Source organism: Oncorhynchus kisutch, linkage group LG19 (genome assembly GCF_002021735.2).
Source record: "Oncorhynchus kisutch isolate 150728-3 linkage group LG19, Okis_V2, whole genome shotgun sequence".
NCBI classification, from domain to species: domain Eukaryota; kingdom Metazoa; phylum Chordata; class Actinopteri; order Salmoniformes; family Salmonidae; genus Oncorhynchus; species Oncorhynchus kisutch.
This window is the reverse complement of record NC_034192.2, coordinates 49,261,761-49,283,926: the sequence shown is the minus strand read 5'-3', so window position 1 is coordinate 49,283,926 and position 22,166 is coordinate 49,261,761. Positions and strand designations below refer to the sequence as shown.

Genomic DNA, 22,166 nt, shown 5'->3' with positions numbered 1-22,166 from the left:
TTTTATTCCATTCTAAAAATGGATTAAATAGTTTTTCCCCCTCATCAATCTACACACAATACCCCATAATGACAAAGCAAAAACAGGTTTTCAGACATTTTTGCAGATGTATAAAAAATGTAAAAGTATTCAGACCTTGTACTCAGTACTTTGTAGAAGCACCTTTTGCAGCGATTACAGCCTTGAGTCTTCTTGGTACGACGCTACAACCTTGTCACACCTGTATTTGGGGAGTTTCTCCCACTCTTCTCTACATATCCTCCCAAGCGTTGTCAGGTTGGATGATGAGCGTTGCTGCATAGCTATTTTCAGGTCTCCCAGAGATGTTCCATCAGGTTCAAGTATTGGTCCTGGCTGGGCCATTCAAGGACATTCAGAGACTTGTTACAAAGCCACTCCTGCGTTGTCTTGTCTGTGTGCTTAGGGTCGTTGTCCTGTTGGAAGGTAAACCTTAACCCAAGTCTGAGATCCTGAGGGCTCTGGAGCAGGTTTTCATCAAGGATCTCTCTTTACTTTGCTCCTTTCATCTTTACCTCAAACCTGACCAGTCTATCAGTCCCTGCTGCTGAAAAACATCACCACAGCACGATGGTGCTACCACCGTGCTTCATTGTAGGGATGGTGCCAGGTTTCCTCCAGACTTGACAATTGGCATTCAGGCCAAAGAGTTCAGTCTTGGTTTCATCAGACCAGAGAATCTTGTTTCTCATGATCTGAGAGTCTTTAGGTGCCTTTTGGCAAACTCCAAGCGGGCTGTCTTTTGCCTTTTACTGAGGAGTGGCTGCATAGCAGAGAAGGTATGGTGGGATTCTAAATGTTCGGTAATCTGTATGTTAACTTGGCTTTCAAAGATCTTTGAAAGGCAGGGCAGAATAGATATAGGTCTGTAGCCGTTTGGGTATAGAGTGTCTCACCCTTTAAAGAAGGGGATGACCGCGGCAACTTTACAGTCTGTGGGAACCACAGATGATACGAAAGAGAGGTTGAACATTTTAGTAATAGGGGCTGCAACAATTTCGGCAGATATTTTTAAGAAAGAGTGGGTCCAGATTGTCTAGCCCGGCTGATTTGTAGGGGTCAATATTTTGCAGCTCTTTCAGAGCATCAGCTGTCTGGATTTGGGTGAAGGAGAAGTGGGAGAGGCTTAGGCGAGTTGCTGTGGGGGGTGAAGGGCTTTTGATCGGGGTAGGGATAGCCAGGTGGAAAGCATGGCCAGCCGTAGAAAAATTATTATTGAAATTCTCAATTATAGTGGATTTATTGGTGGTGACTGTGTTGCCCAGCCTCAGTGCAGTGGGCAGCTGGGAGGAGGTGCTCTTATTCTCCATGGACTTTACAGTGTCCCAGAACTTTTTTGAGTTTGTGATACTGGATGCAAATTTCTGCTTGAAAAAGTTAGCCTTTGCTTTCCTAACTGCCTGTGAATATTTGTTCCTAACTTCCCTGAAAAATTGCATATCACAGGGGCTGTTCAATGCTAATGCAGAATGCCACAGGATGTTATTGTGCTGGATAAGGGCAGTCAGGTCTGGAGAGAATCAAGAGCTATATCTGTTCCTGGTTCTACAGTTTTTGAATGGGGCACGCTTATTTAAGATGGTGAGGAAGGCACTTTTGAAGAATAACCAGGCATCCTGTACTGACGGAATGAAGACAATATCCTTCCAGGATATCCGGGCCAGGTCGATTAGAAAGGCCTGCTCGCTGAAGTGTTTCAGGTAGTGTTTGACAGTGATGAGGGGTGATCATTTGACCGCAGACCCATTACAGATGCAGGGAATGAGGCAGTGATCGCTGAGATCTTGTTTGAAAACAGAAGAGGTGTATTTGGAGGACAAGTTGGTTAGGATGATATCTATGAGGGTGCCCGTGTTTACGGATTTGGGGTTGTACCTGGTGGATTCATTGATAATTTGTGTGAGATTGAGGGCATCAATCTTAGTTTGTAGCATGGCCAGGGTGTTAAGCATGTCACAGTTTAGTTCACCTAGCAGCATGAGCTCTGAAGATAGATGGGGGGCAATCAATTCACGTATGGGGTCCAGGGCACAGCTGGGGGCAGAGGATGGTCTATAGCAAGCGGCAACGATGAGAGACTTGTTTCTGGAAAGGTGGATTTTTAAAAGTAGAAGCCCGAATTGTTTGGGTACAGACCTGTATAGTAAGACAGAACTCTGCATGCTATCTCTGCAGTAAATTGCAACACCGCCCCCTTTGGCAGTTCTATCTTGTCGGAAAATGTTAATGTTAGGGATGGAATTTTCTGGGTTTTTGGTGGTATTCCTAATCCAGGATTCAGACATAGCTAGAACATCAGGGTTGGCAGAGTGTGCTAAAGCAGTGAATAAAACAAACTTGGGGAGGAGGCTTATAATGTTAACATGCATGAAACCAAGGCTTTTACGGTTAAAGAAGTTTAAAAATGAGAGCACCTGAGGAGTAGGAGTGGAGCTGCAGGGCCTGGATTAACCTCTGCATCACCATCATCAACAGAGGAGGAGTAGGATAAGGGTACGGCTAAAGGCTATCAGGACTGGTCGTCTAGTGCGTTCAGAGCAGAGAGTAAAAGGAGCAGGTTTCTGGGCGCGAGATAATAGATTCAAGGCATAAAGTACAGAAAGAGGTATGGTAGGATGTGAGTACATTGGAAGTAAACCTAGGCATTGAGTAATGATGAGATTGTCTCTAGAGATGTTTAACCTGTCTAGGAATTCCCACCCCCGCAACAGCCAGTGAAAGTGCAGGGCAAAACAACAAAAATCTCAGAATTAAAATTCCTCAAGCATACAAGTATTTTACACCATTTGAAAGATAAAATTCTCGTTAATCCACAGTGTCAGATTTCAAAAAGGATTTACAGCGAAAGCACCACAAACGATTATGTTAGGGCACCACCAAGCCACAGAAAAACACAGCCATTTTTTCCAGTTAAAAAAAGCAGAAATAGAGATAAAATTAATCACTAACCTTTGATGATCTTCATCAGATGACACTCATAGGACTTCATGTTACACAATACATGTATGTTTTGTTTGATAAAGTTCATATTTACATAAAAAAAATGAGTTTTCAGTTCCTACCGCTTCCACTGGATGTCACCAGTCTTTGGAATTTGGTTGAGGTTATTCCTTTGTGCAATGAAGAAGTCTGGCCATCTAGGAACTGCGTAACACTGTTGAGAGTTGCACAAGACTTGAAAAGTTGCTTGGTTTGTTGTCTTCCAGTATTGAACACAGATAGACCCGTCTTCAATTTGATCGATTATTAACATTTAAAAATGTGATTTTCATATAATTTTATTTGAATTTGCCGTGCTGCATTTTCCCTGGCTTTTGGCCAAGTGGGATGCAAGCTACTTTTCAAGTCTTGGCCAACTCTCAACAGCGTTACCCTTTTCCAGGATGGCCCTACTTCTTCATTGCACAAATGAATAACCTCAACCAAATTCCAAAGACTGGTGACATCCAGTGGAAGCGGTAGGAACTGAAAACAAGTTTATAAGAAATATTGTTTGCAAATGAGAACTCACTGAACAGACAGAGACCTAAAATAAAAAATCTGAATGGTTAGTCTTCGGGGTTTTGCCTGCTACAAAAGTTCTGTTATACTCACAGACATGGTTCAAACAATTTTAGAAACTTCAGAGTATTTTCTATCCAAATCTACTAATATGCATATCTTATATTCTTGGCAGGAGTAGCAGGAAGTTGAAATTGGGCACGCTATTCATCCAAAAGTGAAAATGCTGCCCCCTATACCTTAAGAAGTTAAGCAATGCCACTGTATATAATGTTTACATACACTACATTACTCATCTCATCTACTGCATCTTTCCTATGCCTTTCGGCCATCGCTCATTAATGTATTTATATGTACATATTCTTATTCATTCCTTTACACTTGTGTGTATAAGGTAATTGTTGTGAAATTGTTAGATTACTTGTTAGATATTACTGCACGGTCGGAACTAGAAGCACAAGCATTTCGCTACACTTGCATTAACATCTGCTAACCATGTGTATGTGACCAATAAAATTAGATTTGATTTGATTAATCAGAAATTTGGTGACCAACAATTGGCAATATTATAGACCTCCCCTTTACAATGTTCACATTCTGTCTCTGTATTTCTGTTGCAGATGATAATGATCACAATCACACAGACACACAAACTTATGTCACTCCCAGTGCAATTACTACAGGATGTGCCGGCACTGATGTTTTATATTATACAAAATAAAATAATTAAATATTGATGATATAGTTTTAACAGGGCAATCCAGGATTAGAAAAAAAAACAAATCAACCACCCCACCACCACTTATGTTGATAAACAGATAAAGGTTAGGGCTGAAGAAATGTAAGCCGGAGTGCATAAGAAGCCTTGGTTACGAAATGATCATTAGACCAGAAAAGCATGGAGCAGTCACTACACTTGAAATTGTTGGAACTTTGAAACTCGACACGAGGGGAAGAAAATTAACCCACCTACTACACCAGGAAACATGACGCGGAGAACTACATGTTTGAAATGGTTGAAACTTTGAACGACAACACGAGGTGAAAAAGATAACCTCACCATTCAGACCAGGACATTGCCAGTCTGCAGCTGCTTGTGTAAAGTGGTTTGGAACTTTGAATACCAACACAAGGTGGAAGAAGAAAACTCCCCTCTCAGACAATAACTGGGACAGCTAAGTAGATGTTCTGAGACCGGACAAAAAAGAGGAAGGACATTGTGACCTCTGGTGGACAATCAGAACATGTACAAGTGGGCCACGGAAAGGCCCAACAAAACCCTTTCAAAAAAGGCTTGGTGCCGACAGAGATTAACGGCGAACAAAGGCATTCACACCTAAATACTTACTCCAAATGTCTTACTCCAAATGGGCGGTGGTTCATGTGCAAAGTATTATGATTACTGTGAGGGTAGTTCCCAAATGTATCAATGATAAGTGTTTCTTTCCCTCCCCTGCCCTCTCTCTCTACCCCTCCCTCTTTTGGTAACAAGCCATCATATTTTGTCAGACCACTAGGGACCGTTGTCTCATGTAGAGACATGTAGAGACATGTAGAGGTGTATGCTTATTCTGTGTTATTACTTAGTTAGCTAGTCAAAAAAGAATTCAACCAATTTGTGTAGTACTGAATTATGAGCAAGGCTGGGGATTTTGCAGATCCAAGAAGGTTACGACTGGTCAGAATGATGATATGATAAGATGTCACGATTAATATGTTGACTGTTTTATGGATGTTATACTGTTGTTATATAAATATTAATTTGGGAGATGGTAACTCTTTAAACAACTTATTCTGTGGTGCTACATTGTTTATTTTATCGGGTAACAATTAAACATAGTTAGTGGATTAAATAAATACAGTCATAAGAATAATGAAAGTAAAGTCACAACACCATATTTTGAGTCTAAGCAGTGTGTGTTTACAATAACACTATTTACAAACAATGGAGTAAAACAAGCTCATGTTACTTCTATAAGCTACAAAATGTTATTTAATAATCCATTTCTATATCATTAACTTGAATTGAATTCCAGACTGTCCCCTTTAACACAATGTGTTTCTGTATGCTATAAGCACTCTCCTACATGAGACATAATTATTTGAATATAACAACTCACAATATAATATTCAGGAACTACCCATATCAATTTTTTTTCCTTTGCCAAACAGGATCTCTGTGGAAACAGTTAAACATGTCCTATTCCATTTCCAACTAATAAGCAGTTAGCGCAATCAAAAGACCAGTGATGTGTATCTGGGCCAACAGTTATATAATGTTTCCCAGTCTGTCTGTTGAATGCTTTAGGCCTACTAATTGATACATTGTTATCTATTCGACCGATACATATGTCTATTTGACCATAATGCCCTTTACATGGTTTACTAGACCTACCTCTATGAGGAGTAGCCCACTCATCCTAGTTGCCTCTCCACAGTAAGAGTTTAGCATAATCTCATATGTAAATTGACTTCATAAAGTTAAATTATTACCTTAAAGAGATATTATACAAAAATATGAATGTACATGATGGTACAAAAAAGCTTCTTATGACTTGAAAAGCTTGAATAATCATGAATGAAATGGTTATGTCCATAATTTAACTATGACAGTAAGAATTTGACCTCTTGTGAAATGAATAACAAACCAAAGACACTATACTAGAAATATTCAGTGATATTAAATGACAATGATAATTCTACAACATTCATTTATTGCTATAATTAGATACGTGATAATGTATGGAACAAAAACTATTCTGCACATATCAACCCAATATGATATTGTTCCATTCGACATTTTACACAATGTTATGAACATATGTGCAAAGGTTTCATCAAAGCAAAGGGTGGCTATTTGAAGAATCTCAAATCTCAATATATTTTGATTTGTTTAACACTTCTTTGTTTACTACATGATTCCATATGCTTTATTTCATAGTTTTGATGTCTTCACTATTATTCTACAATGTAAAATGTTTTTTTACAAATAAAGTCAAACCCTTGAATGAGTAAGTGTTCTAAAACTTTTTACCAATAGTGTACATAGACATTTAAAGATGAAAACCCAGCTAGCTCAGAATAAGTTGACCACTCCAGAAGATATTTTGAGCAGAAACATGGTTGTAATTCCATTGTCTATGGTATTGTATTTGGATATTGTATTGTACTATTGTGAAAGTTCATCCGAAAGCAATGTCCTGCGATTGTTTTACCAAAACGCTTAAATTGTGTCTAAATAGAGACACTTGACTGAGATAATTTTGTCTATGCTGTATCTGAAACAGTTCAATCCCAGTCTGAGTACCTGACATCAGAGTACACACTCTCCTGTGGTGTCTCTCTCTTCTTTCTTCCTCTTTTAGTTTTCTTCTCAGAGAAATGCAATGCAGCATAATTCAAAATATCTGTGTTTGGCACCTAAGGAATAGAGTACAGTAAATAATAACTCCACTGTGCACAACAACAGAGAAGTCAAATAATAACATTAACGATAATACGGTAAGGGGAATGTTCATGCGGAAGCTAGGATTCAAATCTTAGCAGAGGGCGCAGGACTGCCAACACTGCAGCTTTTAAAGTCATTTTCTCTGCGATTTAAGGATATCGCATTCATGGTAAACACTCCAGATGTCAGCTCAGAAACTATTATTTTTTAATTTCAAGCTTGTTATAACACGGATCTAACTTGGATCAGATTGAATCTGGTCTTAGTGTCAGATTGTTTCATACTAGTTAATTACAGGCTACGGCATTAAAGACAAATGAAACAAAAACATTTCTAAATCATTTACTTTGTAATAACCAAAACCTAAACTGATGTTCAAAGCATGTTGACATTGTTAAATATAATATTTACACTACAGATTTACGCTACAGATTTCTGAACAATAAATAAGCTAGCGGATATGAGGGTAATTTAATATCTTAAAGCCCGACATCTAAAATGTAACTAAACATTTTATTAAAACTATCAACAACATTTTTGATCAACTGAGAGCTTGCCAAATTATAGCTGCAGGTTATAATTAACTATATTTAAATACAGGTTTTCTCTATGACAAACAACTCTGATGCAACATCTCATGGGGTACTGCTGTACTTAGTGATTTATTCACAAATATACACATATACACTAATATAGACACTCCTGTGTAACAGGCAATGTACCTCTTGTTTCACACATTGGATAATATAGATGTTACATACCTGACCACTTGACTGCTCTGATGAGAGGTTTTCATCATGGTGAATATGCTGAGAGACACTTGCTGTATCAACAGATAGATATCCAAGCATGAAAATGGAGACGGAATATACAGTATACCATTCAACGGTGTCAGCCCATGAGGTGAGATTTTACTTTTAAATGATCATTGCTAACACATTTGACACAAAACAATAGATATGTTCTGCATGTCTAAAATGACTTACCTTTACAATGATCACATGTTTGTCTCTTGTTTTTGGTACAAGCGAGAATAAAAATGACAATAACACACACAGCCACTGCTGCTCCCAAGATGAGGACAATGGGATCCACTGTGTTTCCTGGTATTAAAATACATTCAACATGCTTGCTATGTTTTATGTTAAGGATGCATAGTTGACAACACAATTTTTTTCTCACTTTGACCCATTTTAACTACTAAATAATCATATCATTAAAATATGCTTAAATGTTTAGATAAAGAAGTGTAAGGTGCTTTATCAATTTAACAAGAAGTTGTACCTTTAATGGTGTTAAGTTTGGTTCCGTCTCCAAACAGGATCTCTCTGCATGTGACCACAGCACAGTAGTAAATCCCAGCATCAGAAGGGCTGAGGTTGTTCTTGGATAGGCTGTAGACACAGCTCTGTGTAGGAGAGGGAGTTTCAGGGCTCTTCTCACACTCATCACTCCTGTTCCCAGGGGTGTAAATTACTCCTGGATGAGATTCTCCTGATCCAGCTCTGAACCAGTACACATTGTGTTCTCCTGTACAGGTCTCAGAGAGTACAGTACACTGCAGAGTCACAGAGTCTCCTGGATGGACTGGGTCAGACTCTGGCTGCTGTTCCACTATCTGGTTGTCAGACCTCTGACCGTTTCCTAAATTAATCAGAACATAGAGTAATTATCAGACATTCAAATAATTTCAGATTAACATATTTTTCTGTGCTAATTTTTTTGTCTTATTACTTATTAAAAAGTTATTGTCCAATTGACATAACTTAAAAATAGAAAGTACAATTATTTTACCTTTTAAAGACAGAAATGTGCCATCTCTAAACTTCACAGTCATCACTCTTCCAATTGCACAATAGTACATGGCTTCATCTTCTGGGATCGACTTCATGATAGTAAGGCGAAACATCCTTTGAGCCAAAGTTACGCTGAAGTGTGAATTGTTAAATCCAGAGTGAAACACAGGCTCTGTTAAATATTTATGCATCGATGAGACAAGTTGTGGAATACCTCCCATAGTTTGCTTGTACCAGTGCATTTGCTCATCGTTGAATTCCTCTTCTGGGAAAACACATAGCAGGGTTACAGGATCACCAAGTTGAACAGTGGTCACTGGACTTAGCAGCTTAACATGGTCAACATCTAAATCAAATGGAAACAGAAACACAAGGATACTGTAGTTATCACACAGACAAGGACAAATGTTAAGAGAAAACAAGTCTGTGAAAATATTTCAAATAATTGAAAATCAAGTTGTGAAAATCATTCCAGATGTTTTACTTTTCTTCTGCTTACTTTGTTTATAATTTATTTTTAGATGGTATGTGTGTGGTTGAACGTTCTAAATGTCCATTTATCCTACCCTTCAAGAAGCTTGAACTATATTGAATTGCACGGCACAGGAAAAACAATATGTTTTATGTATTATGATGAAGTGATGAAATTGTACTTACACACTGCACTGAGAATAATCACAGCAACCCCTAATCTGACCATCATGGTATGTAACCTCTAGACTGGTAGTGTTGATTTGGTCTGTGCTTAAATGAGAACCCAAGACCAAGTATTCAAACTTGAAAACATACCTCATTGGCTGGAACATAGTGTTCAATACTTCCTGTAAAATGTTCCAACCTGTGACCCATTTCTTCTGTGAACCTGACATGTCTGTTATGTCATAAGGTCACAACCTTAGCTTTCATGTTACTGTATACTACAGTGCCTCATATATGTTGTATGTTTTGGACTGTTTAATTGTCCTTTTATCCACTGTACTTTTTTGTTGTATGAATACATGTGTATAGATGCCGTAATGTGCTATAGATGTTGCTTGTACCATGTTTGACCATGATTGTTTTTAGTATCTCAAATGTGGTCTCAATGTGATTTGCAAAGTCTGAATTGTGCATTATTGTATTATTGTGGACAGACACAAATACATTTGTCTAACTAACTATATCAATGCATTTCTGTCTGCACAGTACAATTGCTATATTTTGCCTGTCCTTTTTACTTGTCCTGTTTCATTTAATTATTTTTGGCATGAAAAGATCTCACTGAAAATGCACTTAGACTTTAACATTACGTTTTTGTTAACCGTACGAGTCTAAGCTAAGTAGTACCAGGGGCTAAGTAGTACCAAGCCTTATGGCATATTTTTAAGACCCTTTGAAGTATCCCAAAATATGTTTAAAAAAATATATATATATATATATTTGATGAAAATGTATTTTTGGCCTCTGCTATTAGCCCATACAAATGCATTGAAAGGTGTCTATCCTACATCTGAGAGATATAAGAATGCTTTATACATTGATTTTACCCCTTGTTCTTGTCCATAAACAGTCTCCTCCACAGGAGGTTGGTGGCTCCTTAATAACTGGGGAAGATGGACTCGTGGAGAGGAAGCAGTGGAATGGTATCAAATATATCAAACACATGGTTTGATGCCATTCCAGTCGCTCCATTCCAGCCATTTAAATGAGCCGTCCTCCCTCAGCACCCTCCACTGGTCTCAACATATAGTTCCATACATTTTTTCAAATGGTACCGGGGGAGCTTCAGACAAGTCTTATGATGCCTGTAGGCATCCTATAGCAAAACAACTGAATTGTATGAGTTCGTGAGAGTCTCATCTTTAAACAGAGGGGTCAAACCAGTATGTAGCCCAAACTACAGACAGAAGTTGTCAGATCGGCTGTACTAACTTCAGACAAGTCCCCAGATGCTTGTGGGGGTCGTAGAGCAAAACGGAGAACACCATAGTGTTTGTGAGAATCTCATCATTTCATAATAGTTAATATAGGCCAAACCGTTCGGATGCTACAGACAATTTTGTGAGAAGACGAATTTGCGGGATGTCTCGTGGTCTGACAAACACTGCTGTAGCTCTGTCACCTTTCACTGTAGATGCTGAAGTATTACATAGGCGGATGCGGTGGATTGAGATGCATTCAGTACAAAAAAAACATATATCTCTAGCTTAAATTGACAGATTTTTATGGGAAAATTTTTATTGAGTTAATTAGATTTCCGCGAGGGCATGGACATCGTCCTTAGGATATTTTTGTTAAGTGGTTCTGTGAGGTACAGTAGACTACGGGTAATATATTCCTCCTCCATGTACAGTAGGCTACAGGCAATACGTTCCTCCTCCATGTACAGTAGACTACGGGCAATACGTTCCTCCTCCATGTACAGTAGACTACAGGCAATACGTTCCTTCTCCATGTATAGTAGACTACAGGTAATATATTCCTCCTCCATGTACAGTAGACTACAGGCAATACGTTCCTCCTCCATGTACAGTAGACTACAGGCAATACGTTCCTCCTCCATGTACAGTAGACTACAGGCAATACGTTCCTCCGCCATGTACAGTAGACTACAGGCAATACGTTCCTCCTCCATGTATAGTAGACTACAGGTAATATATTCCTCCTCCATGTACAGTAGACTACAGGTAATATATTCCTCCTCCATGTACAGTAGACTACAGGTAATATATTCCTCCTCCATGTACAGTAGACTACAGGTAATATATTCCTCCTCCATGTATAGTAGACTACAGGTAATATATTCCTCCTCCATGTACAGTAGACTACAGGTAATATATTCCTCCTCCATGTACAGTAGACTACAGGCAATACGTTCCTCCTCCATGTATAGTAGACTACAGGTAATACGTTCCTCCTCCATGTACAGTAGACTACAGGTAATACGTTCCTCCTCCATGTACAGTAGGCTACAGGTAATACGTTCGTCCTCAATGTACAGTAGACTACAGGCAATACGTTCCTCCTCCATGTACAGTAGGCAACAGGCAATACGTTCGTCCTCAATGTACAGTAGACTACAGGCAATACGTTCCTCCTCCATGTACAGTAGACTACAGGCAATACGTTCCTCCTCCATGTACAGTAGACTACAGGTAATATATTCCTCCTCCATGTACAGTAGGCTACAGGTAATACGTTCCTCCTCCATGTACAGTAGACTACAGGTAATATATTCCTCCTCCATGTACAGTAGACTACAGGCAATACGTTCCTCGTCCATGTATAGTAGGCTACAGGTAATACGTTGCTCCTCCATGTACAGTAGACTACAGGTAATACGTTCCTCCTCCATGTACAGTAGACTACAGGTAATATATTCCTCCTCCATGTACAGTAGACTACAGGTAATATATTCCTCCTCCATGTACAGTAGACTACAGGTAATATATTCCTCCTCCATGTACAGTAGACTACAGGCAATATGTTCCTCCTCCATGTACAGTAGACTACAGGTAATATATTCCTCCTCCATGTACAGTAGACTACAGGCAATATGTTCCTCCTCCATGTACAGTAGACTACAGGTAATATATTCCTCCTCCATGTACAGTAGGCTACAGGCAATACGTTCCTCCTCCATGTACAATAGGCAACAGGCAATATATTCCTTAATCATGTACAGTAGGCTACAGGCAATATATTCCTTAATCATGTACAGCAGGCAACAGGCAATGTACAGTAGGCTCTATGTAGTTGGCTTGCTACGTGGCCAGCATTTGCTTGGGTATTCTAAACCTAATCATCTATCTAATCAGCTAGCTTTAACAGGTGATACATTTATTACATCCATTTTTTATTATAAAGTGGCTAGAGATTTATATGGGAACAGCAAACTTGGATAGGGATTGATTGAATATGTCCGTAAACACACCAGCCAGCTGTTCTGCGCATGCTCTGGGGACGCGGCTTGGGATGCCATCTGGGCAGCAGCCTTGCGAGGGTTAACATGTTTAAATATGCACTACCAAAATATGCACTATATATAAAATGACAACCCTTCAAATTAGTGGATTCAGCTATTTCAGCCACACCCGTTGCTGACAAGTGTGTAAATAACGCACACAGCCATGCTATCTCCATAGACAAACATTGGCAGTAAAATGGCTTTACTGAAGAGCTCAGTGACTTTCAACATGGCACTGTCATAGGATTTCTGCCCTGCTAGAGCTGCCCCGGTAAACTGTAAGTGCTGTCATTTTAAAGTGGAAACGTCAAAGAACAACGGCTTAGCCTGCGAAATGGTAGGCTACACAAGGTCACAGAACTGGGCGCAGAGTGCTGAAGTGCATAGCGTAAAAATCGTCTTTCCTCGGTTGCAACACTGACTACCAAGTTCCAAACTGGATCTGGAAGCAATGTCAGCACTGTTAGTCGGGAGCTTCATGAAATGGGTTTCTATGGCCGAGCAGTCACACACAAGCCTAAGATCACCATGCGCAAAGCCAAGCGTCGGCTGGAGTGGTGTAAATCTCACCACAATTGGACTCTAGCAGAGTGGAAACATGTTCTATGAAGTGATGAATCACGCTTCACCATCTTGCAGTCCGACAGACAAATCTGGGTTTGGGGGATAGCAAGAGAATGCTACCTGCCCCAATGCGTAGTGCCAACTGTAAGGTTTGGTGGAAGAGGAATAATGGTCTTGGGCTGTTTTTCATGGTTTGGGCTGAGCCCATTAGTTCTAGTGATGGGAAGTCTTAACATTACTGCATACAATGGCATTCTAGACGATTTTGTGCTTCCAAACTTTGTGGCAACAGTTTGGGGAAGTCTCTTTCCTGTTTCAGCATGCCAATTTCTTTATTTTTTATTTCACCTTTATTTAACCAGGTAAGCTAGTTGAGAACAAGTTCTCATTTACAACTGCGACCTGGCCAAGATAAAGCAAAGCAGTGCGACAGAAATAACACAGTTCCTACCGCTTCCACTGGATGTCGCCAGTCTTTGGAATATGGTTGAGGTTATTCCTTTGTGCTATGAATAAGTAGGCCAACTTGGAACTGGGGACACTTTTGTAAGTTGCGCAAGACGTGAAAAGACGTTTCTTTTCTTTCCTGTATTGAATACAGATTGCCCCGTCTACAATTTGATTGATTATTAACGTTTAAAAATACCTAACGTTGTATTACAAATGTAGTTTGAAATATTTTGGCAAAGTTTATAGGCATCTTTTGAAATATTTTGTAGTGACGTTGCGTTTTTGTAAGCTGTTTTTCTCTGGATCAAACGCGCTTTATAAATGGAAATTTTTACATATATATGGACAGAATTAATTGAACAAAAGGACCAATTGTGATGTTTATGGGACATATTGGAGTGCCAACAAAAGAAGCTCGTCCAAGGTAATGCATATTTTATATTTTATTTCAGCGTTTTGTGTAGCGCCTGCTATTTTAGCTCCTTTGTTTACTGCTGGTGCAGATGATGCAGGCTATCAGATAATAGCTTCTTATGCTTTCGCCGAAAAGCATTTTAAAAATCTGACATGTTGGCTGGATTCACAACGAGTGTAGCTTTAATTGAGTATCTTACATGTGGGATTTAATGAAAGTTTGAGTTTTATAGCATTTTATTTGAATCTGGCGCTCTGCATTTCCCCTGGCAATTGGCCAGTTGAGACGCTAGCGTCTACCCTATCCATACGAGGTTAAATACATTTGTCTGACTCTAACTATATCAATTAAGCTTATTTCTCTCATATTTTGTACACAATATTGTTTCCATCCCTGTTAGTGAGCTTAATCTCCTTCGCCAAGATAATCTATCCACGTGACAGGTGTGGCATATCAAGATGCTTATGAAACAGCATGATCATTAAACAGGTGCACCTTATGCTGGGGACCAGAAAAGGCCATTCTAAAATGTGCAGTTTTGTCACACAACACAATGCCGCACGCCTCAAGTTTGAGAGAGCGTACAATTGGCATGCTCACCGAAGGAATGTCCACGAGAGCTTTTGCCAGAAAATTGAATGTTCATTTCTCTACCATAAGCTGCCTCCAGTGCCGTTTTAGAGAATTTGGCAATACGTCCAACCGGCCTCACAACAAATCAAATCAAATCAAATGTATTTATATAGCCCTTCGTACATCAGCTGATATCTCAAAGTGCTGTACAGAAACCCAGCCTAAAACCCCAAACAGCAAGCAATGCAGGTGTAGAAGCACGGTGGCTAGGAAAAACTCCCTAGAAAGGCCAAAACCTAGGAAGAAACCTAGAGAGGAACCAGGCTATGTGGGGTGACCAGTCCTCTTCTGGCTGTGCCGGGTGGAGATTATAACAGAACATGGCCAAGATGTTCAAATGTTCATAAACGACCAGCATGGTCGAATAATAATAAGGCAGAACAGTTGAAACTGGAGCAGCAGCACGGCCAGGTGGACTGGGGACAGCAAGGAGTCATCATGTCAGGTAGTCCTGGGGCATGGTCCTAGGGCTCAGGTCCTCCGAGAGAGAGAAAGAAAGAGAGAAGGAGAGAATTAGAGAACGCACACTTAGATTCACACAGGACACCGAATAGGACAGGAGAAGTACTCCAGATATAACAAACTGACCCTAGCCCCCCGACACATAAACTACTGCAGCATAAATACTGGAGGCTGAGACAGGAGGGTTTAGGAGACACTGTGGCCCCATCCGAGGACACCCCCGTACAGGGCCAAACAGGAAGGATATAACCCCACCCACTTTGCCAAAGCACAGCCCCCACACCACTAGAGGGATATCTTCAACCACCAACTTACCATCCTGAGACAAGGCTGAGTATAGCCCACAAAGATCTCTGCCACGGCACAACCCAAGGGGGGGGCGCCAACCCAGACAGGATCACCACATCAGTGGATCAACCCACTCAGGTGACGCACCCCTTCCAGGGACGGCATGAGAGAGCCCCAGTAAGCCAGTGACTCAGCCCCTGTAATAGGGTTAGAGGCAGAGAATCCCAGTGGAAAGAGGGGAACCGGCCAGGCAGAGACAGCAAGGGCGGTTCGTTGCTCCAGAGCCTTTCCGTTCACCTTCCCACTCCTGAGCCAGACTACACTCAATCATATGACCCACTGAAGAGATGAGTCTTCAGTAAAGACTTAAAGGTTGAGACCGAGTTTGCGTCGCTGACATGGGTAGGCAGACCGTTCCATAAAAATGGAGCTCTATAGGAGAAAGCCCTGCCTCCAGCTGTTTGCTTAGAAATTCTAGGGACAATTAGGAGGCCTGCGTCTTGTGACCGTAGCGTACGTGTAGGTATGTACGGCAGGACCAAATCAGAGAGATAGGTAGGAGCAAGCCCATGTAATGCTTTGTAGGTTAGCAGTAAAACCTTGAAATCAGCCCTTGCTTTGACAGGAAGCCAGTGTAGAGAGGCTAGCACTGGAGTAATATGATCACATTTTTTGGTTCTAGTCAGGATTCTAGCAGCCGTATTTAGCACTAACTGAAGTTTATTTAGTGCTTTATCTGGGTAGCCGGAAAGTAGAGTGAGCTTAACAGCAGACCACATGTAACCACACAAGCCCAGGACCTCCATATCCGTTTTTTTTTTACCTGCGGGTTCGTCAGAGACCAGTCACCCAGACAGCTGATGAATCTGTGGGTTTGCACAACTGAATAATTTCTTCTTAAACAGTCAGAAGCCGTCTTAGGGAAGCTCATCTGTATTCTCGTTGTCCTCATCAGGGTTTTGACCTGACTGCAGTTCGGTGTCGTAACCAACTTCAGTGGTGAAATGCTCACATTGACGTCAATGTCGTGAACAGAGTGCCACATGGTGGTGGTGGGTATATAGTATTGGCAGGCACAAGCTATGGACAACGAACACAATTGCATTTAGCGATTTGAATGCACAGAGATATCTTCTCCGGGCTAGTGGGCAGTTTTCGGAAGTTTGGATGAATGAGGTACCCAAAATAATCTTCCTGTTACTCAGGCCCAGAATCTAGGATATGCATGTAATTGGTAGTATTGGATAGAAAACACTCTAAAGTTTCCAAAATTGTTACAATTATGTCTGTGAGTATAACAGAACTGATATAGCCGGTGAAAACCCGAGGAGAATCCATCCTGGAATTTTTTGGGGTGAGGTGACATCATTTAAAATGCCTGTCTATGGGGAAATCAATGGAATACCCCCCAGATTGCAGTTCCTAGGGCTCCCAGTAGATGTCAACAGTCTTTAGAATGAGTTTCAGGCTTGTTTTTTTTAAATTAGCTAGAATTTGTAGTTTTTCGAAGTGGCACCCATTTTGGCTGTTGTGTTTTGATGCGCGTGGATGAGAGCGCGCACGTCGTTATTTATCTCCGGAAATGAACATACTATTCTCCGTCTTAAATTTGATTGTTTATTTACATATTAGGATACCTGAGGATTGATTAGAAATTATGTTTGACTTCTATGGACAAGTTTATTGGTAACGTTTGGGACTCATTTTGTACGCACATAGTGTCTATGGAGTCAAGTTGCACTTCCTACGGCTTCCACTAGATGTCAACCTTCTTTGGAAACTTGAAAGAGGATTCTACTATAAAGGAGAGGCTCATGAGACCTCTAAGTCAGTGGTCTGGCATAATGCCTTGGTCTCATGAAGCGCACTCCCGACAGAGTTAGCTCTCGATCCAGTGCTTTTCTTCAGAAATAGGAATTCTCCGGTTGGAACATTATGGATATTTTATGTTAAAAACATCCTAAAAATTGATTTCGTACATCTTTTGACATGTTTCTAAAGGACTGTAACAGAACTTTCGAGTTTTTGTCTAGACGAAGTGCCTGCGCCTCATGAAGATGGATTACTCGGCTGAACACACTAACAACAAGTGGCTATTTGGACATAAATGATGGACTTTATGGAACAAATCAGTCATTTAATGTCGACCTGGGATTCCTGGTGTCTTATAATGAAGATCATCAAAGGTAAGTTAATATTTATGGTGCTATTTCTAACTTCTGTTGACTCAAAAATGGCGGATATTTCTCTGGCTGTTTTGGGCTCTGAGCGCCATTCTCAGATTATGCTTTTTCCATAAAGTTTTTTAGAAATCTGACACAGCGGTTGCATTAAGGAGAAGTCTCTTTACTTCTGTGAATAACAGTTGTATCTTTTATCAATGTTTATTATGAGTATTTCTGCAAAATCCCCGGATGTTTTAGAATCAAAACATTACTGCACGTAACGCGCCAATGTAAACAGAGATTTTTGGATATAAATATGCACATTATTGAACAAAACATTCATGTATTGTGTAACATGATGTCCTATGAGTGTCATCTGATGCAGATCATCAAAGGTTAGTGAATCATTTGATCGATATTTCTGCTTTTTGTGACTCCTATCTTTGGCTGGAAAAATGGCTGTGTGTTTTTTGACTTGGCGGTGATCTAACATAATCATATGTTGTGCTTTAGCTGTAAAGCATTTTTCAAATCGGACACGATGGGTAGAGTAACAAGATGTTTGTCTTTCATTTTCTGTATTGGACTTGATAATGTGTGAAAGTTAACATATTTCTAAAAAATATTTTTGAATTTCGCCCACTGCCTTTTCAGCAGAACACCTGCCCTAGAAAGGTTAACAAGAAGTTAAGCTTTTAACCGATGTATAACACTTGTATTTTCATGAATGTTTAATATTACTGATTTTGTATTTGAATTTCGCAATTTCCCCCGGATGTTGTCGAGGCCGGGCGCTAGCGGTACGCTTTTCCCAAAGAGGATATTGTGACAAGATCCTGAGGCCCATTGTCTTGCCATTCATCTGCCGCCATCACCTCATGTTTCAGCATGATAATGCACGGCCCCATATCGTAAGGATCTGTACACAATTCCTGGAAACTGAAAATGTCCCAATTCTTCCATGTCCTGCATACTCATCAGACATGTCACCCATTGATCATGTTTGGGATGTTCTAGATCAACGTGTACGACAGTGTGTTCCAGTTCCCCCCAATATCAAGAAACTTCGCAAAGCCATTGAAAAGGAGTGGGACAACATTTCACAGGCCACAATCAACAGCCTAAAGAACTCTATGCGAAGGAGATGTGTCACGCTGTGTGAGGCAAATGGTGGTCACACCAGATACTGACTGGTTTTCTGATCCATGCCCCTACCTTATTTTAAAGGTATCTGTGACCGACAGATGCGTATCTGTATTCCCAGTCATTTGAAATACATAGATTAGTGCCTAATGAATGTGTGTCCTTATATGAACTGTAACTCAATCAAATCTTTGAAATTGTTGGATGTTGTATTTATATCTTTTTTAATTGTAATTCATCAATCAAGTACAAGTGTGGAGCGAAAACCCACAGACACTCAGCCCTCTATGTAATGAGTTTGACATATGTGGCCTACATGCACTGTATCTACTAGCTGTTTGCTAGAGCCTATGTGCCATGACCAGAGAAGGCATATTTGCTATTTAACGCAACAGTTTTTGGGACAAAATTATTGGTTGATTTTAAAATGCGATGGAAACACATTGAACTTAAGCGAAAAAGTAACTTTTGTGTGCACTACGTCATCAAGAACTGGTTTTAATCTGCAAAATATACATTTGGTGGAAACACACCTCTGTTGGGAAAATGTGCACACTTTTTTTATTCGTTCATACCTGCTCCTACAACCTAAGACATAAACTACTGCATTTTAAGACAATTCATAGGACTTGCTACACTCCTGCCAGAATGAATGTAATGCACCCAGAAATGTCACATCTCTGTTGGAGATGCAAAAAGCACAAAGGAACCCTATTATATATGCTGTGGTCCTGTGGTAAACTGACACCATTTGGGGAAAAATGTATGACCCATCATTCCATTGTGTCTAGGAATTTATATCAATCCATAAACATGATTTTGTCTGTTGGGAAATGTAAATGTTGGTGATTAACTTTTTGCGTGTAGGGGGGAGTATTTTCGTTTTTGGCTAAAACATACCCATTTGAAACTGCCTATTTCTCAGCCCCAGAAAATACGATATGCATATAATCAGATTAGGATAGAAAACAGTCTAAGTTTCAAAAACTGTCAAAATATTGTCTGTGAGTATAACAGAACTGATGTTGCAGGCGAAAACCTGAGGAAAATCCAATCAGGAAGTGCCTCTTATTTTGAAACCTCTCTGTTCCTATGCCTATCCTCCATTTAAAGGGATATCAACCAGATTCCTTTTTCTATTGCTTCTCTAAGGTGTCAACAGTCTTTAGACATAGTTTCAGGCTTTTGTTTTGAAAAAATGAGCGAGAAAGATCACATTGCGTAAGTGGATAGGTGGGGGCTCTCAGAGTGAGTTTTGCACAACAGAGTAAAGCAGCTATTTTTTTCTCCATGTCCTATTGAAAAACCTACACTCCCGGTTGATATATTATCAAATATATATTTTAAAAACAACCTGAGGATTGATTATAAAAAAACGTTTGACATGTTTCTGTGGACATTATGGATATTATTTGGAAATTTAGTCTGCGTTGTCGTGACCGCTCTTTCCTGTGGATTTCTGAACATAACGCGACAAACAAAAGGAGGTATTTTGGATATAAAAAATAATCTTTATGGAACAAAAGGAACATTTGTTGTGTAACTGGGAGTCTCGTGAGTGAAAACATCCAAAGATCATCAAAGGTAAACGATTAATCTGATAGCTTTTTCTGATTTTCGTGACCTAGCTACTTAATGCTTAGTGTACATAATGTTTTGTCATGCTATCGATAAACTTACACGAACGCTTGGATTGCTTTCGCTGTAAAGTATAATAAAAAAATCTGAGACGACAGGTGGATTAAAAACCTCTTACACCCCCACCCCTACTTCCGCCTATTTCCGCCTGAAGACTTACCCAAATCTAACAGCCTGTAACTCAGGCACAAAACCAAGGATATGCATATTCTTGGAACCATTTGAAAGAAAACACTCTGAAGTTTGTGTACATGTGAATTGAATGTAAGAGAATATAACACAATAGATCTGGATTAGATAAAACAATGAAAAAAAAACAATACGTTTTTTTTGTATCATCATCTTTCAAATGAACGAGGTAAAAACAAACATACAGATAGGATGATGGGGACAATTTCAGTGAAAAATATAAGAGGGCAACGGTACTTGTGAAAAGTTTCAGAATGATAACTTCCAAAATGCTACATGACATTTATCATGAAGTCACCCAGGTGTCCCACACAAGTAGCTCAAATGTACCCAAGTGGCCAAATTTGTGAAGGTATACATTTTGAAACAAATAACTATATACAAAATACCAAAATGGTATTTTAACACACCCCCCCCAAAAAAATAAACCTAGGAAGTAACCTAGAGAGGAACCAGGCTATGAGGGGTGGCCAGTCCTCTACTGGCTGTGCCGGGTGGAGATCACAGTGGTTGTAGAGGGTGCAACAGGACAGCACCTCAAGAGTAAAAATGAACAGTTTAGGGTTCCATAGCCACAGGCAGAACAGTTGAAACTGGAACAGCGGCAAGGCCAGGTGGACTGGGGACAGCAAGGAGTCATCATGCCACGTAGTCCTGACGCATGGTCCTAGGGCTCAGGTCCTCCGAGAGAGAGAAAGAGAGAATTAGAGAGAGCATACTTAAATTCACAAAGGAAACCGGATAAGACTCACATTCGGAGTCAGTGTCACTGTGAAAGAAAATGTTCAGTTAGAATAGTTTCACATATGAGCCCTGTATCAACAGGTATAATAAACATAAATATAGAGAGAGTAAATGGAACATAAGGTTGAATATATTATTACGACCTGCTACATCTACTGTCTCTTTTATATTATGACATTTCAGCTAGATCTACTGTCTCTATTATATTTTGACAGACGAGCTAGATCTACTGTCTTTATTATATTACAACAGACCAGCTGTATCTACTGTCTCCATTTCACTTTGGCCATTGATGTTGTCCTGACCTCTCCTCAACAGCCTCAAATAGGCTATTTCATGTGGTTTGGGGTGGGGCGGCAGACACACGCATCTCACATTTCATGACATTACATGTTTATATATTGCTTCAAAAAATTTTTTTTTATCACAAATTATATTTTTGATTATTAATTTCAAACAAGGGCATTAGCATGAGAAGAACTTACCAGTCCAAAACAATGTCCTCTCCCGTTCAAAAAATATTTCTCCACAATCGCTAAATGAATCGTCGTACAACAATCTCTGTCTCACCTTCCCAATCAATTTTTTCTAAAATTCTGTGTACATCTGTATATCTAGACTTAGATTTAGCTTTCCCTGACTTAGTCGCCATAATGATTGATATATAAAACAGCTGAATCTGCGCGTTCACCAAACAATGCAGTGCATAATATGTGCTTCTCCTTCTGGTATGAAACTTCAATAGCGAATGACTCACATTACGCTG

The 22,166-nt window shown here is 39.8% G+C and overlaps 1 protein-coding gene across 2 annotated transcripts; it reads right to left on the bottom strand.

The window, feature by feature from the left end:
- Positions 1-5,311: 5,311 nt before the first annotated feature.
- On the bottom strand, positions 5,312-9,513 carry LOC109864930 (uncharacterized). 2 transcript variants are annotated; one of them, XM_020453014.2, is made up of 6 exons: positions 9,421-9,513; positions 8,762-9,109; positions 8,252-8,611; positions 7,954-8,070; positions 7,729-7,790; positions 5,312-6,939 (listed from the first exon to the last, which is right to left on the bottom strand). In XM_020453014.2, exons 1-6 carry the CDS (start codon positions 9,464-9,466, stop codon positions 6,808-6,810), a joined length of 1,065 nt encoding a protein of 354 aa, XP_020308603.1. In that variant the 5' UTR covers positions 9,467-9,513; the 3' UTR covers positions 5,312-6,807. The 2 variants fall into 2 exon arrangements, with proteins under 2 accessions (XP_020308603.1, XP_020308604.1); XM_020453015.2 differs by lacking the exon at positions 7,954-8,070 and having other exon boundaries at positions 5,315-6,939.
- Positions 9,514-22,166: the final 12,653 nt, after the last annotated feature.

Coding starts and splice junctions, on each gene's coding strand:
- LOC109864930 (XM_020453014.2), bottom strand. CDS start 9,466: ATGATGGTCAGATTAGGGGTTGCTGTGATTATTCTCAGTGCAGTGT. Junction 8,612..8,761: donor CACATTTCTGTCTTTAAAAG/GTAAAATAATTG, acceptor TGATTAATTTAG/GAAACGGTCAGAGGTCTGAC. Junction 8,071..8,251: donor CAAACTTAACACCATTAAAG/GTACAACTTCTT, acceptor TTTTAATACCAG/GAAACACAGTGGATCCCATT.